The 20,225-nt window shown below is 47.8% G+C and overlaps 2 protein-coding genes across 2 annotated transcripts in view; both read left to right on the top strand.

Moving 5' to 3' along the window:
- The window catches only part of Clstn3 (calsyntenin 3), a 33,097-nt gene extending 22,744 nt beyond the window's left edge, over window positions 1–10,353 (top strand). The window contains exons 13-18 of the mRNA XM_008825350.1: window positions 1,675–1,901; window positions 2,193–2,363; window positions 3,643–3,788; window positions 4,213–4,348; window positions 9,398–9,600; window positions 9,846–10,353. Of these exons, the coding sequence (XP_008823572.1) occupies window positions 1,675–1,901; window positions 2,193–2,363; window positions 3,643–3,788; window positions 4,213–4,348; window positions 9,398–9,600; window positions 9,846–9,986 (1,024 nt within the window). The 3' untranslated portion in view covers window positions 9,987–10,353. The remainder of the gene's footprint in view (window positions 1–1,674; window positions 1,902–2,192; window positions 2,364–3,642; window positions 3,789–4,212; window positions 4,349–9,397; window positions 9,601–9,845) is intronic.
- LOC115068822 lies at window positions 8,054–9,390 on the top strand. Its single transcript, XM_029559822.1, has one exon. The coding sequence runs from the start codon at window positions 8,118–8,120 to the stop codon at window positions 8,853–8,855; it is 738 nt and encodes a 245-aa protein (XP_029415682.1). The 5' UTR covers window positions 8,054–8,117; the 3' UTR covers window positions 8,856–9,390.
- Window positions 10,354–20,225: the final 9,872 nt, after the last annotated feature.

Raw genomic sequence — 20,225 nt, 5'->3', positions numbered from 1 at the left:
TTATTGATCTATATTAAACTTTTTAAAGTAGCAGTAACCCAATGATGATATTATTGCAGCAATTAAAAACGTCCTTAATGCCAGGCGTGATGGCGCACGCCTTTAGTCCCAGAACTCAAGAGGCAGAGGCAGGTAAATCTTTCAGAAATGGTGGTAAGCCTGGTCTACATAACAAGTTCCAGGCCAGCTGGGGCTACACAGAGACCCTGTCTCAATCCTTAGTAAGTTCTTGATGAATAATGTTGTTCTAAATATGTAGTACATAGTATTATATCACTGTATCATCTTTTTATTTGGTAGTTAGTGTCTAGAATAAGATGAAATGTGCAGTATATATGGCATATTCTTTTTTGTTTTTTGAGACAAGGTCTTGCTATCTAGCCCAGGCTGACTTGGTACTCACTATGTAGTCCAGGCTAGGCTTGAACTCTCAGCAGTCCTCCTACCTCTGCCTCCTGAGTGATGGAATTACAGATATGTACTACCATGCAGGGCTACACGCTTTGGTCTCATCCTTATTTTACAGTATGGAAACACTGTTGTAATCAATAATGTGGCAAGAATTCTTCACAAGCTAACTGAGCTCTGAGACCCTGAGAAGTCATCATGGTTGGCAAAGGGTAGGGCTGGAGGGGTTCCTGGGAGCATAGCTGTTGCTGGTGGTTTGGATTGGCTGAGGGAGTCTTTTAGGCTGATGCCTAGCAAAAGGGGTAGAAGACACGCCAATGAAGATGTTATTGACAGAAACCCTGGGGCTGGAGAGATGGATCAGTAGTTAAGAGCACTGACTGTTCTTGCAGGGGACCTGGGTTCAATTCCCAGCACTCACTTGACAGCTAACAACTGTCTGTAACTCCAGTTCTAGGGGATCTGCTGCCTTCTTTTGACCTCTATGGGCATTGTCCAATGCGGTGCATCTACCTACATGCAGACAATATACTCATACACAGAAATAATAAATAAATAAATAGATTAATTAATAAAATATTAAAAAAGAAACCCCACCCTACCCCACTTCTAGTGTTGGATATTTTGGGACACATATCTGGCAGCTATTGTATTGAACCCATGTGGTTTTTACTTCCTGGGTAAACAACTATGTGTATATACTTTTTTTTTTGAGACAGGATCTTATTAGCCCATGCTGCCCTTGAACTTGCAATCCTCACGTCTTAGCCCCCCTGAGCGATGGGATTGCTGGAGTACGTCACTATGCTTGATAAAAGGACAGAGAGGATAAGAGAGAGCAAGATTCTCTCAATGTGTGCATATTTTTATTCAGTTTTATTTTATTAAAATACAATTTGACAGGCATTTCATGGTATACTGCCTTGATGACGTGATCACCCCACAAGTTGAGGCTATTGTTCTTGATGTTTCTAGCAGCAATGTCTTACCAAAAAAGGTGATCGCTCCTACCCTACTGCAGGGGTTAGGGTAGAGAGACATTACCCTCTCTCCTCCCCTCACTATCTCTGGGATAGTTCTCTGCTGTAGAGGAGGTGGAGGCCCAGAGATATGAAATAGGAATTCACTTGGCCTCAAACTCACAGAGATCCACCTGCCTCTGCCGCTCAACTGCTGGGGTTAAAGGAGTGTGCCACTACACCCAGCTAGACTGGATTTTAAAGGGAAAGGGTGTTGGGGTCACAAGCTGCCTCTCTTTTCATATAGGTGCTTCAGTGAAGAGTCCTGTGTCTCCATCCCTGAAGTGGAGGGCTATGTGGTCGTTCTTCAGCCCGATGCTCCCCAGATCCTACTGAGTGGCACAACTCATTTTGCCCGCCCAGCTGTGGACTTTGAGGGACCTGAGGGGGTTCCTTTGTTCCCTGATCTTCAGATCACTTGCTCCATTTCTCACCAGGTGGAGGCCAAGGCAGATGAGAGTTGGCAGGGCACAGGTAAGGATAACTCCAGGGAGTGACAGCACCCGGAGAAGGGTGATGTCTGCAGCTAGAATATGGAAATGGAGTGGCTTCCTCTTGTGTTTGTATGAGCAAGAACAGCCCACCCTTAAGTGGAAAACCCATAAGGGAATGTTGCATGTTGATGCTCATGGAAACACTGTTGAGTTCCATTAAGGAGTGCTCCTGGGTGGGGAGGAGGCATGACCATGAGACGATGATAACAGCTGGGTCCCAGAACCTCAGTCGACTCTGCTCTAATCCAGACCCTGACTTCTCCCCATTCAGTGACGGACACACGCATGTCAGATGAGATTGTGCACAACCTGGACAGCTGTGAAATTTCTCTGGTGGGGGATGACCTAGACCCTGAGCGGGAAAGCTTGCTTTTGGACACCACATCCTTGCAGCAGCGAGGCCTGGAGCTTACCAACACATCTGCCTACCTTACCATTGCTGGTCAGTGGGGCAAAGAGCCTGTCTTCTTTTTTATGGGTGTCCCATTCCATGATTAAGCACCTGGGTCCTCCTATCCAGGGATGTGGCCAAGTGCCATTTGTTCCCTTAGAGATGGAAGATCTCCTCTGACTTCTAGATTGCCTCTGGAGTGCGCTGGGGTGGAGGCTCCAAATGTTTCTTTCTTCCCTCTGCTCTCCAAAACCTGGCTCACCTCCTTCCCTGGTTCCTCTTCCTTTTCCCTTCAGGTCTCTGTCATCTCTTTCCTGCTTTGGTGCAGTCTTCCCTGACTAGCTTTCAAATGGTCTAGCCTTTGGTGTGGTCACCCTCTCTATTTTTTATGCACCTATGACAGCTTTAAGTGCTCATCTTTTTAGAAAATATTTTATTTATTTTTAAAAATTTTATGAGTATGAGTGTATTGTCTATGCTCATCTTTTTAGAAAATATTTTATTTATTTTTAAAAATTTTATGAGTATAAGTGTATTGTCTGCATGTATGTAAGTGCACCTGTGTCGTGCAGTGCCCATGGAGGACAGAAGAGGCCATTGGATCTTCTGGAACTGGAGTTGCAGACAGTTGTTAGCTGCCATGTGGGTGCTGGGATTCGAACCTGGGTCTTCTGCAAGAACAGCTAGTGTTCTTAACCACTGAGCCATCTCTTCAGCCCTAAGTGCTCATCTTTTAATGAATGATGGGGAGTGATAATCTGGTGGTTTCCAAAGGCAGTCTGCAATTCTTGAAGGTCCCTCCAGGAAAGAGAAGGGAGAAGATGGCTATAACCAGTCAGTCCCTTTCCGTTTTCATTCCTTCCCAGGCTTCACTGAGGCTGGGTCCCTCTGTCTGTCACCATCCCTCCAGGAAAGAGAAGGGAGAAGATGGCTATAACCAGTCAGTCCCTTTCTGTTTTCATTCCTTCCCAGGCTTCACTGAGGCTGGGTCCCTTCTGTCTGTCACCGTCCTTCCTTTGAAGGATGTCTTTGCGCCTTCCTTTCCATAAAAAAAAAAAAATCTATGTTCTCTCATCCCTGGGGAGAGCCACGAGACTAAGAGAGAAGGGTAGAGGAGCAACCAGGACTTTGGTTGCTCTACCCTAGTCCATCAGAGTGGGTTAGGGAGTCGGGAGCATTTCTTTCTCTGAGAGGGCAGGTCACATCCCTGGTGAGGAATGGGCTAAACACCCCTTCCACTGCTTTGTCAAATGGTGGGAGTCTGGGAGAGAGTGCTGCCCTGGGCCTGCCTTCACTGGCTCAGCCGCTGAACTGCTTCCTTATTTCCTAGGGGTGGAGAGCATCACTGTGTATGAAGAGATCCTGAGGCAGGCTCATTATCGGCTTCGGCATGGAGCTGCCCTCTATGCCAGGAAATTCCGGCTTTCCTGCTCAGAAATGAATGGTCGTTACTCCAGTAATGAATTTATCGTGGAGGTATCCAGAGAGTCTCCTTTCCCAGTCCCCTACTGATGTACTGGACTTGAGTAGATTGTTGATGGGCAGGGACATTGTTGCACTGAAGGCTCCTAGACCCATAGCAGATGTGTGTGTGTGGGAGATGTGGGGTAGTAATTAAGAGATGGGGCAGGGGACTGGTGAGATGGCTCAGGGCGTAAAGGTGCTTGTTGCCAAGCCTGATGACCTGAGTTTGATCCCCAGAACCTGTATGGTGGAAAGAGAGAGCTGACTGCTGTGAGTTTTCCTCTGTCCTCCACACACACTGTGTGGCATGAGCCACCCCCCTAATAAATAGAGAGAAAGGAGGAGGGAAATGGGGAAGGTGAGGGAGTTGGGCTTGAAGGGGTGGGGCGGAACCTGGCAGAATCAGTTGTTCCTACAGAGCCTTGCATTTCTCCAGGTCAACGTCCTGCACAGCATGAACCGAGTGGCCCACCCCAGCCATGTGCTCAGCTCCCAACAGTTCCTGCACCGGGGTCACCAGCCTCCTCCTGAGATGGCTGGGCACAGCCTGGCCAGCTCCCACCGGAACTCCAGTAAGTAAGCTGAGTGGGGCTAAGGAGGAGGAGTGGGTGGCATCCACCCCTATGCCCTTGGGAAGGAGAGGGGTGGTGCAGTGGATTCTGTTCTCTGTGATACCTGCCTTAATGACAGCTAAGGACTAAAGTCTTCATCCCTCTGAACTGCTGACTCTCTTGGGAAGATGAGCCAATGCAGACTGCTTATGCCTGGAGCCATAAGGCAGTGTTGGGTATAGGCACCTTGTTATTCCTACTGTCTGCCCTCCCTGCACAAAAAATAAAGTTAGCTGGGGTCTAGAGACCTTCTCTAATGAAGCTATCAAACATTTATCTAGCACCTATGGAGTATCAGCACTACCTGAAGATGCTATTTGGGATATAAAAGCATTTTAAGGGCTGGGTGAGTGTGGTGATGCGTGCCTGTGATCCCAGCACCCAAGAAGCTGAGGCAGGAGGATCTCAAGGGGTTTGGGCTGCATAGTGAGACCTGTCTCCAAAACAAAACAGAACAACTAACAAACAGAAAACAAAGAGGGGCAATGAGATGGCTCAGTGGATAAAGGTACTTGCTGTCAAGTCTAATGGCCTGAGTTTGATCTCTGGAACCTATATTGGTTCATAAGATGTACCATGGCACATGCATGGATGTGCTCTCTCTCTCAATAAATAACTAAATAAGTAAATAAAATAAAATTGTAATAAAATAATACTCCTTGAGGAAAGAGTTGGTGCTATTATATATGTAATTATATGTTCTCTGTAAAATTATAAGAATATTTCTATTTTTTCCTTAATAAAATGATTTTTGAGAGACTGCTTAGCCAGAAAGGTAAACCATTCTCACAATTTAAAAGTACCAGTCATCTGTAAAGCCAGAACTCAGGTAGGAAAGAAATTTATGATCAAGGATTGTCACTTAAAAGTTAGAAGGAGGTCAGCTGGGGGTGGTGGTTTATGCCTATAATCCCAGGCCTTAAGAGACTGAGGCAGGAGGATTGCTGTAAGTTTGAGGCCAGCCTGGACTAAAAAGTAAGATGCTAACTCAAAAACCAAACAAACACCAACATAAAAAAAAAAAAGTGAGAAGACAAGAGAAAGACCGTGGAGCCTCCGTAGACAAGTTGGTAACTTCTAAGTGACTCCTGATGGAAACATGGGGTGTTTACAACTGGAATTGATCTATTTCTCAGAAATACGGACAGCTGCTGAAACAGAACCTATCAATGTGGGGCTAGGTACACAAATTGATCAGTTAGACAGATGTATTTAAAAAATTTTTTAAACATAATAAATTTTACTTTTATTTTATTTTTTTAGAATCATAAGAATATTTCTAAAACAACACATGCCAAGTGTTGCCTCCAGATGGGGCAGTCTTGTTCCTGGGATGTGGTCCTTTACAGTGGTGCAATATTTGTTTTCTAATATTGAGAGTTGCTTCATTGTTAAAATGTAGAAAACATGTACAAACAGGAAAAATCAGCCTTGCTTCCTCTGACAGATTGAGGCGATCCTGCTGACATGGCATGTTATGTTCTAGTCTTGTTTCATACATACATTTATTTATTTATTTATTTTTATTTACATTTTACGATGTTGAGACTAAACCATTTTATAACCTGATGCTTATGCTTCAGATTAAAACTGAATGGTAACATTGCCGAGCATGACTTTTGAGGGTCGTTTTCAAAGCCGGTTTCTGAGGTACATTTATTTTTGTCATTTTTGAGACACACCTTGCTTTTGGCCCGGTTCTACCCAACTGCATCATCCACTTCTGTCAGAGTTGGCCCTGGATATCATTTTAAGGTTTTCAACATTAATCCTGCCCTCCAAGGCTATAGATATATCACATTTGAAAAGCAGCAGGTCAGAGGCTCTGAAGCCAATTCCCTAAGGAGCTCCACGAACACTTTCTTAGAGGAAGTTCACGGTCATGGAATCATCCCACTCTTTTGAAGGAGCTGGATACTGGGTTCTGCTGTCACCGACCTGGGTGCAGTGGGCCTGTTGAGAATCTCAGTTTTTTTTGTTTTATTTTTTTTCTTTTGAGACAGGGTCTTCCTGTAGCCCCAGCTGGCCTAGAACTCAACTATGTAGACCAGGCTGGCCTCGAACTCACACAGTTCCTCCTACCTCTGCCTCCCAAGCGCTGGGATTTGGGATTTAGTCCTTTCTTCAGTCTGAGGTCCTCAGAAAAGAAATCTCTTTTTAAAAGATGGGTAATTCTCTCATGGTTAAAAAAGAAATAAAGAGAGAAAGAAAGGAAAACGAGCCTGCTACAGTGGTGTGTACTTACATTCCTGGCTACTTAGGAGGCCGAGGCAGGAGGATGACCAGAGCCCAGGAGTTTGAGACCAGCCTGGGCAATATAGCAAGATGGCATTTCACAAACCAAAATAAAATAAACTAACCCAAACCAAAATACTTAATGAACAATAAAAAAAGAAAACTAATTAGGAAGTAAGGAGGAAAGGATAGGATGGAAGGGGAATTGCCGTGAAGCCAGGGAATGACTCAATTCATAAAGTATACTGCGAGGTACTTCACAGTGCAGGACTGTGCCAGATTTTTTCACTCTGAGCTAGAATCTAAAGCAGAAGGAAACCAGAGCAGTCATGGAAGCCACAGGGTAGGAGCGAGCTGGTGTTCCAAGAGAAGTCCTTGGACTGAGAGAAGGGTGTTTCTCCCGAGGCACTTTCTTCATCAAGAGAGCACCACGTGGGGCAGTGGACAGAGCTCTCAAGTGTCCCTATGATCACATGAGCCATTTGCTAAGACATTAATGTTGGTTATAGAGGTCATTCAAGGTCAGGATTTACTTCTCAGATCTAATGAAGCAAGAAAGATTGATTGGGCTTTTTAAATTCTTGATTTTTGTTTGTAGCTAATTTAAGAATCCTCCCAACCTCCTGGCTCATTTTAATGAATCAGACTTGTTAGCCTAAAACTGGAGTGTTTGTGTTTTGTCTTTTTTGTGGTCAGTTTGTTCCTGGTAATCAATGTGCCATTTCCTTCACCATGCCAGGGGCTCAAGGGGACAAATGAGTTTGATTTTGGCTTATTGTGGTGTCCATAATGCTGTGCCTTGCACTCTGTGGGTGGTGTTGCCCTCCTTCTGGAGCCTGGGCTTAGCCACAGGGGGCCATCTGTTAGCAGTCATCACCCCTCAGACTTGTCCTTTGACGACTGGGTTGGGGACCTGAGAGGGGCTCTGTTGGGCAGATGGACAGAAAGGGCAGCCTTGTCCCCTTTCCCCTTCTCCTCCACACCCAGGCAGTTGAGAAATGTTGATCCAACCAGGCCCATCTTTGCCTTGGAGTCAATGCCCAGGGAGCCTGCCTGCCCTGCCCCCGCAAAGTTAGCTCTGTTTGGCAAGTGGTCCTAAGTAGGCTATTGGTCAGGTCAGGATGGGAAGCAGTTTGGTAGACAGCCATCAGGGCGGCCTCAGGGAGGTGTGTGGCTGCCATGCTTGCCCAGGCAGGCAGTCTTCCTTACCTGGTTGGTCCTGGAGCAGGTGGCAGTGTGAGTGTGCTGGCTGTCGGCAGGAAGGGGCTGCAGCAGGGAGTGTATGGGACTTTCATGCCATCTCCTCTATGGTCTGCTCTGTCTTGATGTGTGCGTTTTAGGATGTAGATAAACTTGGGCCTGGCCTGGAATGTGGTCTTTGCGCTCCAGCTTGCTTGTGTGATTGCTCGTCTCTGTGTCTAAGACACATACAACATAGACTAATTCTCAACAACAGGACTGCCTGGGGTTGAGCTGCTGTGCAGGGTGTGAACCCATGTGGCGTGTGGTGACCCAGCTGCCCAAGAGGGCTCTGGTTTTAGAGGTGCATTTGTGGGGTCTCTTCCTTCACTTGCTGTCTCAGGGGCTTTGGGCTCCCTTGCTTTGCCTCCTCATGCTTCTCCGAATGATGTATGTGTGGGTGCAGAAGGGGGCCAGGGTTGCGTTCACAGCCGCTTGCCCTGTGGGCTTTAGGGCCCAAGTCTGTAGTATTTATGTCTTTCTTCAGGGGGTTGCCTGGGCTGCACAGCTGGTGGGGAGCGGGGTGACCGTGTTCACACAGCTCTTCTGTGTCTTGCTAGAGACTCTAACACACATTCCGTTAATCCCTCTGTGTGAGTCATCTGCCAGGTGGCTGGTGCAGGCAGGTGTGTGGGCTAGCAGAGGCCTGGCTCAGGTGTGGGGCATGAAAACATTTGTCCAGCCATGTGCCCACTCTCTCTTCCTGGGCATGTGCCTGTGCATGCACATCTGCTTTGCTGCCATCAGCTCCAAGGTCCATGTGAGAGTACATGTGCCCTTCCATTTCTCACTGCCTGTTAGGGTCCATGCACCCCTGAATCTGGGTGTCAAAGTGAGACTGCAGGGCAGGAGGCCTGAAGGGACTGAGGAGGGGGCAGGGGCACCTAGCAGGGAGATTGGGAAGGAGCAGAGGCTCCACACATCCAGAAGCCTCCAGCCTACAAGAAGAAGGGAGGTATCACGGAGCAGAGGTGCACTCAGTCCAGGTGGGTAGGTGAAGGGGCCACTCCTTTCCCCTTGAACTTGTCTTCAGCCTTGCGGGCAGCACCTTCTCTGGACATCAGGCCAGGCTTAGAGCTGCTTCTCCTCCTATGAATGGGGTATCTTTGTCTAGACTGAGTGGTCCCTGAGGAACCCTTCGTGCCCATGCAGGAAGATGCAGGCAGCTTAAGTCCTTGCTGCCAATCCAATGATGATAGGCTTGTTCAGGGCAGCGCTGAGCCGGGGGCCTTCTCCACACCACCTGCCTCCCTTAGCACATCTGCCTTCCTGTGTCCCTTTGGGCCTCGCAGCCACTTCCCTCCCTCTCCTTCCTCTTCACTCCTCTCCCTGGCGGGCTCTGCTTCTTTGGCCTCTCGATGATCTAGTTCCTCAGGCCCACAGTGAATGTTTCCTTCTCTTACCCTAGGACTTCATTCAGCAGTCTCTTCCCCAGCATCCCTACCACCCCCATGTCCAAGTCCCCCAGGTGTGCCACCCTGTGTCTAAGTCCCCTGGGTGTGCCACATTCTGCTGACCTCCCGGCTCTTCCTGCAGTGGTCCCCAGTGCTGCAACACTCATCATCGTAGTGTGTGTGGGCTTCCTGGTGCTGATGGTCATCCTGGGCCTTGTGCGCATCCACTCCCTTCACCGCCGTGTCTCGGGGACTGGTGGGTCCCCAGGGGTGTCCACTGACCCCAAAGACCCGGACCTCTTCTGGGATGACTCTGCTCTCACCATTATCGTGAACCCCATGGAGGTGAGTGGAATGAGGGGGCACATCCACAGCAAAGACCCCTGATGAGGCCCCAGATGAAAGATCTTGGTAGGACTGTGGAGAACATGGAGGAGAAAGGATGAGATGGGGAGGAGGTGAGGAGAGGCAAAGGGACTCTGTGTGTGTGTGTGTGTGTGTGTGTGTGTGTGTGTATGTGTGTCCTGAAGGAGAAGCTCTGGGTTGTGGGAAGTTGCTGATCTCTTGTCCTCTCTGCTTCCTTTCTTCAGTCCTATCAGAACCGGCAGGCCTGTGTGGCGGGGGTTGCTGGTGGCCAGCAGGAGGATGAGGACAGCAGTGACTCAGAGGCAGCCGACTCCCCCAGCAGTGATGAGAGACGCATCATTGAGAGCCCTCCACACCGCTACTGAGGTTATGGCCCTGCCTTGACAGAGGTCTGCCCTGAGGAGACAGGCACCCAAGAAAGAAAGACATTCTGAGAGAAGAGAGACCAAGGGGGCGAGAGTCCTTCAGACAGAGTGCTCCTTCAATCTCAAAACCCCAGCAGCCCCCATTGGGCCACCCTACCCCTCCTTGAGCCTGCCCTTGCCTTGGGCTGCCCTTCCCCTGGCATGCTCCCAAGGCACCTGCCCCAGCTGGCTGCACTGGGGAGGTGACTGGATCACTTTGACTGCCCTGTAGCCCACCTGTGGCAGCACATTCTGTCAGCCATGCACTGTATTGGGGAGGTGGTTATCAACAGCCATGGTTGAGATGGGAATGGGATTGAGAGGCGCCCTTTCCTCTGCTCTTCTCTACGCTGTCTTGTCCATGGGGCCTTCCTTCCATTGGGCCTCCTTGACTGGGCCTCCCTGCTTCCCTTAGGAACCCCTCACCTCTATTTCCATTTTACTCTGGGGACCCCTGCTCCTCCCCCTTCCCAGTCTCCTTCCTCTCCTGTCCTCTTTGCTCTATTGCCAGTGCAGTCCTGAGGTCCTGCAACTCCTGCCCTTTCCTCCACAGCCTGCTTGTACCTAGGTTGTGGGGAAGGAGAGGGAGTGGGGGGGCCCTGGTGTATTATATATAATGTATATTTTTTCAATGTTGTCGTGAGCACAGCTCCTGGGTTCCTGTGTGCAGCCAGTCTCCTTCCTCTCCTGTCCTCTTTGCTCTATTGCCAGTGCAGTCCTGAGGTCCTGCAACTCCTGCCCTTTCCTCCACAGCCTGCTTGTACCTAGGTTGTGGGGAAGGAGAGGGAGTGGGGGGGCCCTGGTGTATTATATATAATGTATATTTTTTCAATGTTGTCGTGAGCACAGCTCCTGGGTTCCTGTGTGCAGCTCACAGCCGTGTGTGTGTGTGTGTGTGTGTGTGTGCGGAGCTAGAGTTATGGTGTGAAATGTGCCTGAGTGTTCATCCCTAAATAGTGAATTGGGCTCTGTAGACACGAATACCTACGGTGAGCTTCACATCCAGAAGAGAGTGCTATTATATGATGATTCTCAGATAGCTTGATAAGATGGGTAATGTTACCTAGGAAATGTGGAAACATACATTTAAGTGAAGGTTTTCCACAATATACTTATATATAACAGTGTGTGTGTGTGTGTGTGTGTGTGTGTGTGTGTGTGTGTGTGGCATTGTCATGTCCTGGGGTGAGGGTAGGGTATGGGTGTGGTAAGGGAGGGGACACACCCTGGGGTTTTCAAATAAAATGGAAAAAATCTCCAGCCTGCTGTCTACCTGGCTGATCCTGTGTGATTCTGGCTTCTCTGCTCTCAGGGGCTATTTGGGTTTCTGAGCAGGTTGAGGTGAGGAGGTAGGGCTGACTGTCATTGGCTCCCTGACTGTGCACATCCTCAGGTTTCCAGGCCCCTGGGAAGGTAAGATGGAGGCAGATGGCTTCTACTGTTTTCTTTCCTCTGCACCCTGGAAAAGGTGCCACAGAAGGTTGCTCAGTGCCCAGTGCTCGCTGGGGACCCTGTCAGCCCCTCCCCATTACTTTGAACATTTCCAGCCAGCACACATTGGTTCCTAGCCCAAGAGCCTGGAGGAGGAGGCTGGCAGTCCTGTTCTTTGGAACAAAGGGATCAAGAGCTCGCCTTACTGGCCAGTTCATTGTTCTGGCCCAGGAGACCTCTGCTTTTCCATATCCACATGACTCTCTTGGCATGGCTACTGGATGACCTTAGTTCTCTCCACAGTGAACTGGCCTGAGGCAGATTCTAGTCCTTCCTCAGCCTTTTGGGCCATTGGTTCCCTAGGCTAGGTCTTCGCTAATCCCCAGATGATAAAGGACAGAACTAGGTAGAGCTGTTTCAAAGGAGTGAACTGCGGCTGCTCACAGCACCCTTCCTGTGCTGCCCCTGCCTTGGAAAATACCAGGGAACCAAGCTTTAGTTCCTTTCTGAAGAACAGGTGAAGTAGAGTATCAAGCTTTCTCCAGTTCCACATGGCCCTCTGTAACCCACGGGGTAGAGCTGGTGCTCTCTGGGGCATTGATGCTCCATTCGTCTCTGTCCCACTTCTATCACATGCCCTCGTCCTACCAACAGCTTCAGCTCTCTGTTGCGTGTCAATGGCTGCACAAGCATGTCTCCCACCCAGGCCTTTTTCCTGTCTGGTATTCCCATCTACCTGTTTCTACTGGGGCATCCTGTACTTCAAACTCAGCCTCTGCCCAAATTCTGCTGTCTTGGTTACCTCTCCCCATCCCCTCCACCCAGAGATCTAAGCCAGGAGGCTAGGAGTCTGTCTAGATTCTTCTTTCTCTCCCAACCCTGGGTCCAGATGGTGACCAAACCTCGTCATTGCTGCTGCTTTCCCAGATGTGCCATGCCGCTGCCGCATGCTGCTCATTTCTTACCTGGCCTGTTCTAAGAGCCTCTTACCTGGCCCCAGCTCCACTGTTTAGCACCGCTCCAGCCCACCTTTACCTCTGAGTCTCAGTGGTCTTTCTAAAGCACAACTCTACCTATGCTGCTCTCCTGTTTAGAATCTTCCCTACCTTTCTGTCAGGACTGGGTCAAAGCCCAGATATCTTGGCAGCCTCCTACCACCCCCTCCCTCTCTGGCATGTTTTTGCCCCCGCTATCCCTGTATACCTGCACTCTGGGCACACAAACCACAGGTACTTCCTAGAGTTACCCCCTGTATCCTTGCTTTGTTCCTTCTGTCTAGCATGTCATTTCCCCTTGCACACCCAATAGCCCTACTTATTACTGAAGACCCCATTCCAAGGTTGCCTCTTCTAGGGTCGCCAGTGTTGAGGTACCCTGTGTTCATCTCTCCGTGATAGCACTTCCTGTGAGGCTGTAACACATATTTCTATAAAAGGAATTCTCTGTATCCTCAGAAACTTATGTGGGGGCCTGGCATACAGTAGGGGATCAGGAAATGATGAAGTGATGCGTTGTCCTCAGACTCAGAGAAGACTTACTGGTAGGGGAAAGGAAGCTGCTTGGTGGGCCATTGGCCTGGGAGGTCAGGAGACAGAAGGTGAATCAACAGATGCCTTGCAGTGTCTGCCTCACTGTGGTCTGCTTAGATGTCAAGCTGTTGTCAGTATCTGTGACAATACCACATAGGGAGGCAGACTCCCAGCTCATCCTGGAGTCCCCCAGAAGCCCAAGGTGAAGGCCAGAGGCTTGAGACAACTGAAACCCTTTAGGTCTGAAGGGAGTACAAGAGAGTTTTAAATTCGGGGTCTTGAATTTCAGCGCATTCAACCTCCTCTCCTCCCTCTTGTCACCCCTCTAGTCCTCACCCCAATCGCAGAGACTAAAGCTTCTCATGCTAAAGAGCAGAAGCCAGGTGGGTGCCATTATTTTTTTATTTGCTCTCGGAGTTCCTTACACTGTGGCTGAGTCTTGGGACTTGGAGTCTTCACGTACATTTGTTGGTCAAGCTTTGGAGACAGGGAGCAAGTGGTCAAGCTCACTGTGAATTCTTGTCCCCCTCTTGATGATCACACACCTGCAGACTGCCAGCTGGCAGTGCATAGTCCTTGTCCTAGCGTCTGACAGTCTTGGTCCTGGTTCTGGTCTTCTTGGGTCATCTGTCCCTGGGGCTGTGTGGGTTTCTTCTGTGCTCATTCTGTATCAGCCTCCTGGAAACTCAGAACCACTGACTGCTGACTATTTCTTATAGACGTAACCTTCCCTGTTCTTCCTCCTCCTCCTCGGTGTCTGACACTCCAGGGCCCAGCCTATGGTTACCACCATCTTCCATGACAGACGGACAGGTAGAGGTGTCATGTAGGGCAGACATGTGAGTGGGATCCTGAAGATCCGAGGAAGACCTTAACGTCTGTAACACCACATGCACTGAATTTCTGCTCTTGATAGCCTTCTCCCCCAGCCTCTCTCAATCTTCCTGTTTCTATCTTAGTTTCTCTCTTCTCTGTCTCTCTTGCTTTATGCACACACACACACACACACACACACACACACACACACACACCCCAGAATGAGGCAAGAGGCCAACTCTAATGATACAGGGAAAAGGCAGCAGGCAGGGATCCAAATAGGTTTTTATTTTGTTGCTCAAGGTCTGGAAATTTGTTCCCTAACCTCCCTCACAGAGTCTGGCAAAGCCTCAGGATGTCAGGTTTGGCAGGGTTTCAAGTTCACCTATTCCCAATTTAATTAGAAATAGCAAACACATTTCCCTTGGCCTCACTCAAAATTTTCTCCTGCAATGGGAAGCTCTTTAATTCCTCAGTCTGCTCTGCGGTGAAATTAATTAGCTTCTCAAAAGGGACATGATGAAGAGCTATGCCCTTGGCAGAAAGCCATGCTTAGAGGCAGATGTCAACTGCTAGTTCCAAAACAAAGTGTGTCCTTCTTATTACCAAACCAGAGACCCGAAAACTTTCTTTTCTGACATCAGGATGGGTGGATGCAAGCTCAATGATGGCATACAAAGGTTCTGCCTACTCTGGGAGTCTACCCTGCAGCCTTTGGACCGATGAGCAACACTTTGGAAATATGAACCCATCAACTTTCACCTTGGGAGCTTTGTCAGGAGAAGGTCAGGGACAAGTCTGTTTCCACTCTTCTAGGAACTGTGGAGGGGCTTGTGTTCTCTTCAGCCCTTTAAGGGGTCCCCAAAGTGGACTCCCTAAAACCCCCAGACCTATCACAGGGTAAGGAACTATGTGATGATCCTTCAAACCCTTGAGTATTTTCCTACAAGCACCAAGTGAGGATGAATTCATACCTATAAAGTTCCATTACACACTATGGGTACCAGTTTCCTAAATTCCACTTCCCAGGGATTCCTGTGATCATGCAGCAACTTGTGGAGGCTTGCATGCTCTCCTTCCAGCTGCCTCCTGGGAAGGAGGAAGGCGAGGGAGAGGGAGATAGGTGTGAGAGTGATGGGTAAGCCCCTGGAAGGCAGCAGGGAGGAACTGCTATATCTACCTCCATAGTGCTGTAGTTAGCACCTCTTTTGCAACATCATACTGAGAGTACTTAAAATACCCTCATCCTACAAGAAAAGGACAGATGAGACTCTAAATTTAGCCACAGTGGGTAGAAGGAGGGGTGATGGAGGCTCGGGGATGTAGTGGAGCTGTCTTTGTCAGAAAACGAATAAGGACCTTGTATCTCCTGTCTGTGGATTCTAGTCTACAAGGACCAGGAAGGCTCTGTTCCGGTTTTCACTCTCAAAGCCAGGACCCCAATTTCTGCAGCCCCCCTCCCACCTCCCCCATCAGCTGATATTTTCCCTCTTTCTCTGTGGGTTGCACTGTGACTGGATCTGAGAGAAGAGGCTGTTAGCAGGTGCAGGAGCCACATTTGAGAAGACCTCTGATTGGTTGTTAGGTCACTGAGAATCATCTTTCCTCCTTCCACAGCACTACAGAAAGGGAAAATAAGTCCAAAAGGCATAGCCACGATAAGAGGGTAAGAAAACTTCTAAAAAACAGTGGAGAAATCCCCAGAGTCACTGTGACTCTCAGCTGTTTGTGCCACCAGACCGTGTGGAGTCGGTCAGTTCCAGCACAGACCACTGGTCCAAGGACCCTTACCGACTAAGCTCTCTCCCCAGTGCCAACCTTTTCTCATTCTTAGTAGCTTACCTCAGGCCTTTGTTAAAGTTACAGAGAGTTGACAATGAGGGCACTGAAGGGTCAAGGAAATCTGGTTAAGCCAAGCAAAATGCCAAGGTCATGCAGAGCATGTTATGTGGGGGAAGTTTGCTAAGATTTACAGAGTACAGCAGCAGTCCGTCTATCTGAGGTCAAATAAGGCCCAATGCAAAAGACGCCCAGCTGATGTGCACACTGAAATTACAGGCTCTGAGATTCAAGCCTCTGCTTTGGAGGGGACATTCAACCATAGCAAGGGACAGTAACTAATTCAAGGGGTTGAGTGAGGCTTAAACAAGGTAACTTTTCCCGAGAACCTAGAATTGGCACGCTGTAGTATACACAATTATTTGTTAGTGATTTTTGCCATTAGATAGTGGAAGGTTGACAAAATCATCCCTAACTCAAGTGACGATGTGCCTTAAAGGGCACGAAGTCTCATGATAGCAGAAGCCCCACAGTCTTTCCATGCAAAGCTCAGGCAGTGGGTTGTAGTCCTGAATTCAACTTTTTTTTGGGGGGGGTCTTTTTGAGAAAGGGGTCTCCCTGTAGCCCCAGCTGTCCTGAAACTCACTATGTACACCAGGCTAGCCTTGAACTCACAGAGATCCGCCTGCCTCTGCCTCCCAAGTGCTGGGATTAAAGGCGTGTGCCACCACGCCTGGCCTGAATTCAACTTTTGAGCCAGATGCACTTGGACGATTTTCACTTTGTCTTCTTACAGAAGCATGTCGTGGCTAATGCCCGTAGAATAATGCCTATTTTTATATTTGCCAGGCTGTTCAAAATAGGTTCAGGGCAATTCTTTTTAATAGACCAGGGTTTTAGCAAGCAGAAGCTGTTAGTTTTGGGTGATAACTTCTGTGGCTGACTGAGCAACATGGGCAATGGTGACCTGGCACTTTACTAAAGGCTCAATAGAGATCAGTTCAGCAAATAGCTGGTCTTATGGTCTCATTTCAAAATGGCATAGTCTCAGATATAATCTTTTGTTTTGTGTTTTCTATCTAGGTTTTCAGTCTGAGCCTCATTCTCAAAAGGAGCTAATTCTACTCCTGAGCAAATGTGTTTGTGTGTGAAGACTCAGTAAGCCAGTAAGTCAGTTGTACTGACTGATAACTCTAACAACAGGAGACGGGAGAAGTTGCTATGGTTTGGATAAGTGTCACCCAATGTCTGAGTGCTGAAGGCTTTGTCCCAGCCTGTGGCACCCTTGGAAGGCAGTAACACCTGTGAGAGGCAGGGCTGGGAGGGAGGAAGTTAGATTCTTGGGGACATGCCCTTGGAGGAGGCTCTAGGACTTTGGTCTCCTTTTCTTGTTCTCATCCATTTCCTGGTTGCTGTGAGAAGGAAACAGCTTCCTTTACCATGAGGCCTGGCCTCACCATAGGCCTCAAGCAAAGGAGTCAACTGACCATGATTGAATCTTCCCAAACTGTGAGCCAAAATACCCCCTTCTCTTTCTCTTTCTCTCACAGAGGTCCGTCTGCCTCTGCCTCCCGAGTGCTGGGATTAAAGGTATGCGTCACCATGCCCAGCCACATTCTGTCATTTGTGTTAAGGCCTATCATGTCAAGTTAGTGTCCCCAGATGTCCCTCAGTGCAAGTTCATCCACTGAGGTCTAGTCAGCCTATCTAGAGTCCCTCCCTTTAAGAAGATCAGCTCTTCCTCACCCAGCAGTAATCAGCTGCCAATAATTCTTTGACTAAGATTGGGGCCTGCTGTCCATTTCCACAGTTCTGTGCTGGGCTTTTATCTGCTTGAGTTTGCATGGGTCTTGTATATACTGACACCATTGCTGTAGGTTCATATGGGAAGGGCCCTGCCTGTAGGACTACTTCCGTATGGTCATGCACCTCCTCCCTGGCTCTTACAATCTTTCCAGCCCCTCTTCTGAAATGGTCCCTGAGCCCTGGGTGGGTAGATTTTAATATAGGAGTCCTGTCCAAGGACCCACACTCTGTAGACTCTTATTCTCTACATTTCGGCTTTCGTGTTCCTGGCTCTCTGTTGCATGAGGGAGTTTCATTAATGAGAATTAAAAGATGCATTAATGTTCTCTTCATCCCTCGTTCTATGTTCTGTGAGCCTTAGATGTAGAGGCTTCACTGTAGATGTGCCACTTAGGCTTGGGCAATTCACAGACAATCTCTGTGCATGACCAGTTGTGGAATTCTATAATTATCTCTGCCTCTTGAAAAAGAAGTTTCTTTGATGGGTGGTGATTGGGATACTTGTCTGTAAATTTAAGGATCCATATTTTGCATATAGTAAGAAATTGCATTTGTCTAGGAATGTGACAACCTTGGGGTTTTCTCTAAGATCTATGACCTCTTCAGCTATGTGTATTTGGTTACCACACATGAGTTTTCTTCCATTGAGTGGGCTTTAAGTTCAATCAGGTAGCTGTTAATTACCCCCAAGATAAAAGTGCCACTACAGGGGGGCTGGAGAGATGGCTCAGTGGTTAAGAGCACTGGTTGTTCTTGCTGAAGACCTGGGTTCGAATCCCAGCATCCACATGGTAGCTAAGAATCATCAGTAACTCCAGTTCAGGGGATCCGACACCCTCTTCTGTCCTCTGTGGGCAATGCATGACATGGGTGCACTTATACACATGCAGGCATAACACTCATACACATAAAAATAAGATAAATAAATAAAAATTAAAAAAAACAAGTGCCACTATAGCACCAATGCTATTTGCTGTGCCAGTCGTTGGTGTGGTATTAGGCCTTGAAGCTGGGGTTGGACCATAGATTGATTGATGTTCTCCCTTTCCAACTTTCGTAGTGCTCTCCAAAGCTGTGAGAGCTAGCCTTCAGGGGATGTGGCTTCCAGGTCATTTCCAGGTTTATCGTTCCAAATCCCGTGTCCAAAGTACGTCCTGCTTGCGGCAATAGGGTCTTACCATCAAGTTCTGGGAGGCAATCAAGGGCTGTGGCAATAGCCTGTGTAATTTTGGGAATCTCTTAGATTACCCTGACCAAGAACTCAAAGGAGGGTTTCTCCTGTCTGACACTGTTTCTTGTTATGTAGTCTTCAACTGTACACACGGGCTCATATAGAGCTAGTGTATGTATAACTTTTCAGTAGGTTTTTGGACTAATACAATTCCCTCTTTTTTTTTATACTAGCTAGATATTTTTATATTTTCTCTCTCTCCTCTCTCTCTCTCTCTCTCTCTCTCTCTCTCTCTCTCTGTCTCTCCCCCCCTGTCCAACCCTCCCTCCATTCCCTCCTCATTTAAAGTATCCCATTTTCTCCATTTCTTCCTTGATAATTCCCATCTGCTATGGTCTCACCTCTCTTGAGCGTCTTCCCTTTACCCCTGTAGTTCCTTGTATAACCCTCCTTCTCCCCCTCCCATTTAAATACCCTCTTTTTACACACTTCTCCCTTAGAAACACCTGTCTCCCACTGTTCTCTCTCAGGTTCCTTCTTTCCCTTAACCTCCCTGGTTACTTTCCATTTTCCTGGTTCCTGCAGTTACATCAGGATATATACTTATGTATAAGGATTTGGTGCTAGGGTTCACAAATGAGGGAGAACATATGTCATTTATTTTTCTGAGTCTGTGTTACTTCACTTAGTATAACAGTTTCTAGTTCCATCTATTTACCTGCAATTTTCATTATTTCATCTTTCTTTACTGCTGAGTAGAACTTCATTGTGTAAATGTACCATTTACCTTGCTTTAAAAAGAAACATTTTTTGATTGAATTATTTTTGAGTTTTTTTTTTTTTTTGTCTTTTTTTTTTTTTGAGACAGGGTCTCCCTGTAGCCCCAGCTGGCCTGGGACTCACTATGTAGACCAGGCTGGTCTTGAACTCACAGAGATCTGCCTGCCTCTGCCTCCTAAGTGCTGGGATTACAGGCATGTACCACCACACCTGGCTGATCGATTTATTTTTATCTGTATGAGTGTATTGCCTACATGTGTGTAAGTGCACCACATGCCTGCAGTGCCTATTGAGGCCAGAAGAGGGCATCAGATTCCCTGAAATTGGAGTTATAGATGGTTGTTAGCCATCATGAGGATGCTGAGACTGAACCTGGGTCCTCTCCAAGAGCAGCCGGTGCTCTTTAGCACTAAATCATCTCTCCAGTGCCCACCTTGATTTTCTTTTTTCTTTTCTTTTTAAAATATTTTATTTATTATTTATCATTTTATGTTTATGAGTGTATTGCCTACATGTATGTAAGTGCATCATCCGAGGAGGTCAGAAGAAGGAGTCAGATCCCCTGGAACTGGAGTTACAGATGGCTGTTAGCCACCATGTGGGTGCTGGGAATCAAACCCGGGTCCTCTGCAAGAGCAGTTATTGCTTCTAGCCTTTTAGCCACAGAGCCATCTCTCCATTCCCCCCCCCTTTTTTTTTGAGACAGGGTCTCCCTGTAGCCCCAGCTGTCCTGAAACACACTATGTAGACCAGGCTAGCCTTGAACTCACAGAGATCCGCCTACCTCTGCCTCCCGAGTGCTGGAATTAAAGGCGTGCGCCACCACGCCCGACTTCTTTTTCTTTTTTAAAAAAATATTTTATTTATTACTTTTATTTTATGTGTATG

The sequence above is a fragment of the Nannospalax galili genome, unplaced genomic scaffold (assembly GCF_000622305.1).
Source record: "Nannospalax galili isolate Female #2095 unplaced genomic scaffold, S.galili_v1.0 scaffold589, whole genome shotgun sequence".
In the NCBI taxonomy this organism is placed as follows: domain Eukaryota; kingdom Metazoa; phylum Chordata; class Mammalia; order Rodentia; family Spalacidae; genus Nannospalax; species Nannospalax galili.
The sequence above is the reverse complement of the archived record's forward strand: the minus strand, read 5'-3'. Positions and strand labels throughout refer to the sequence as shown.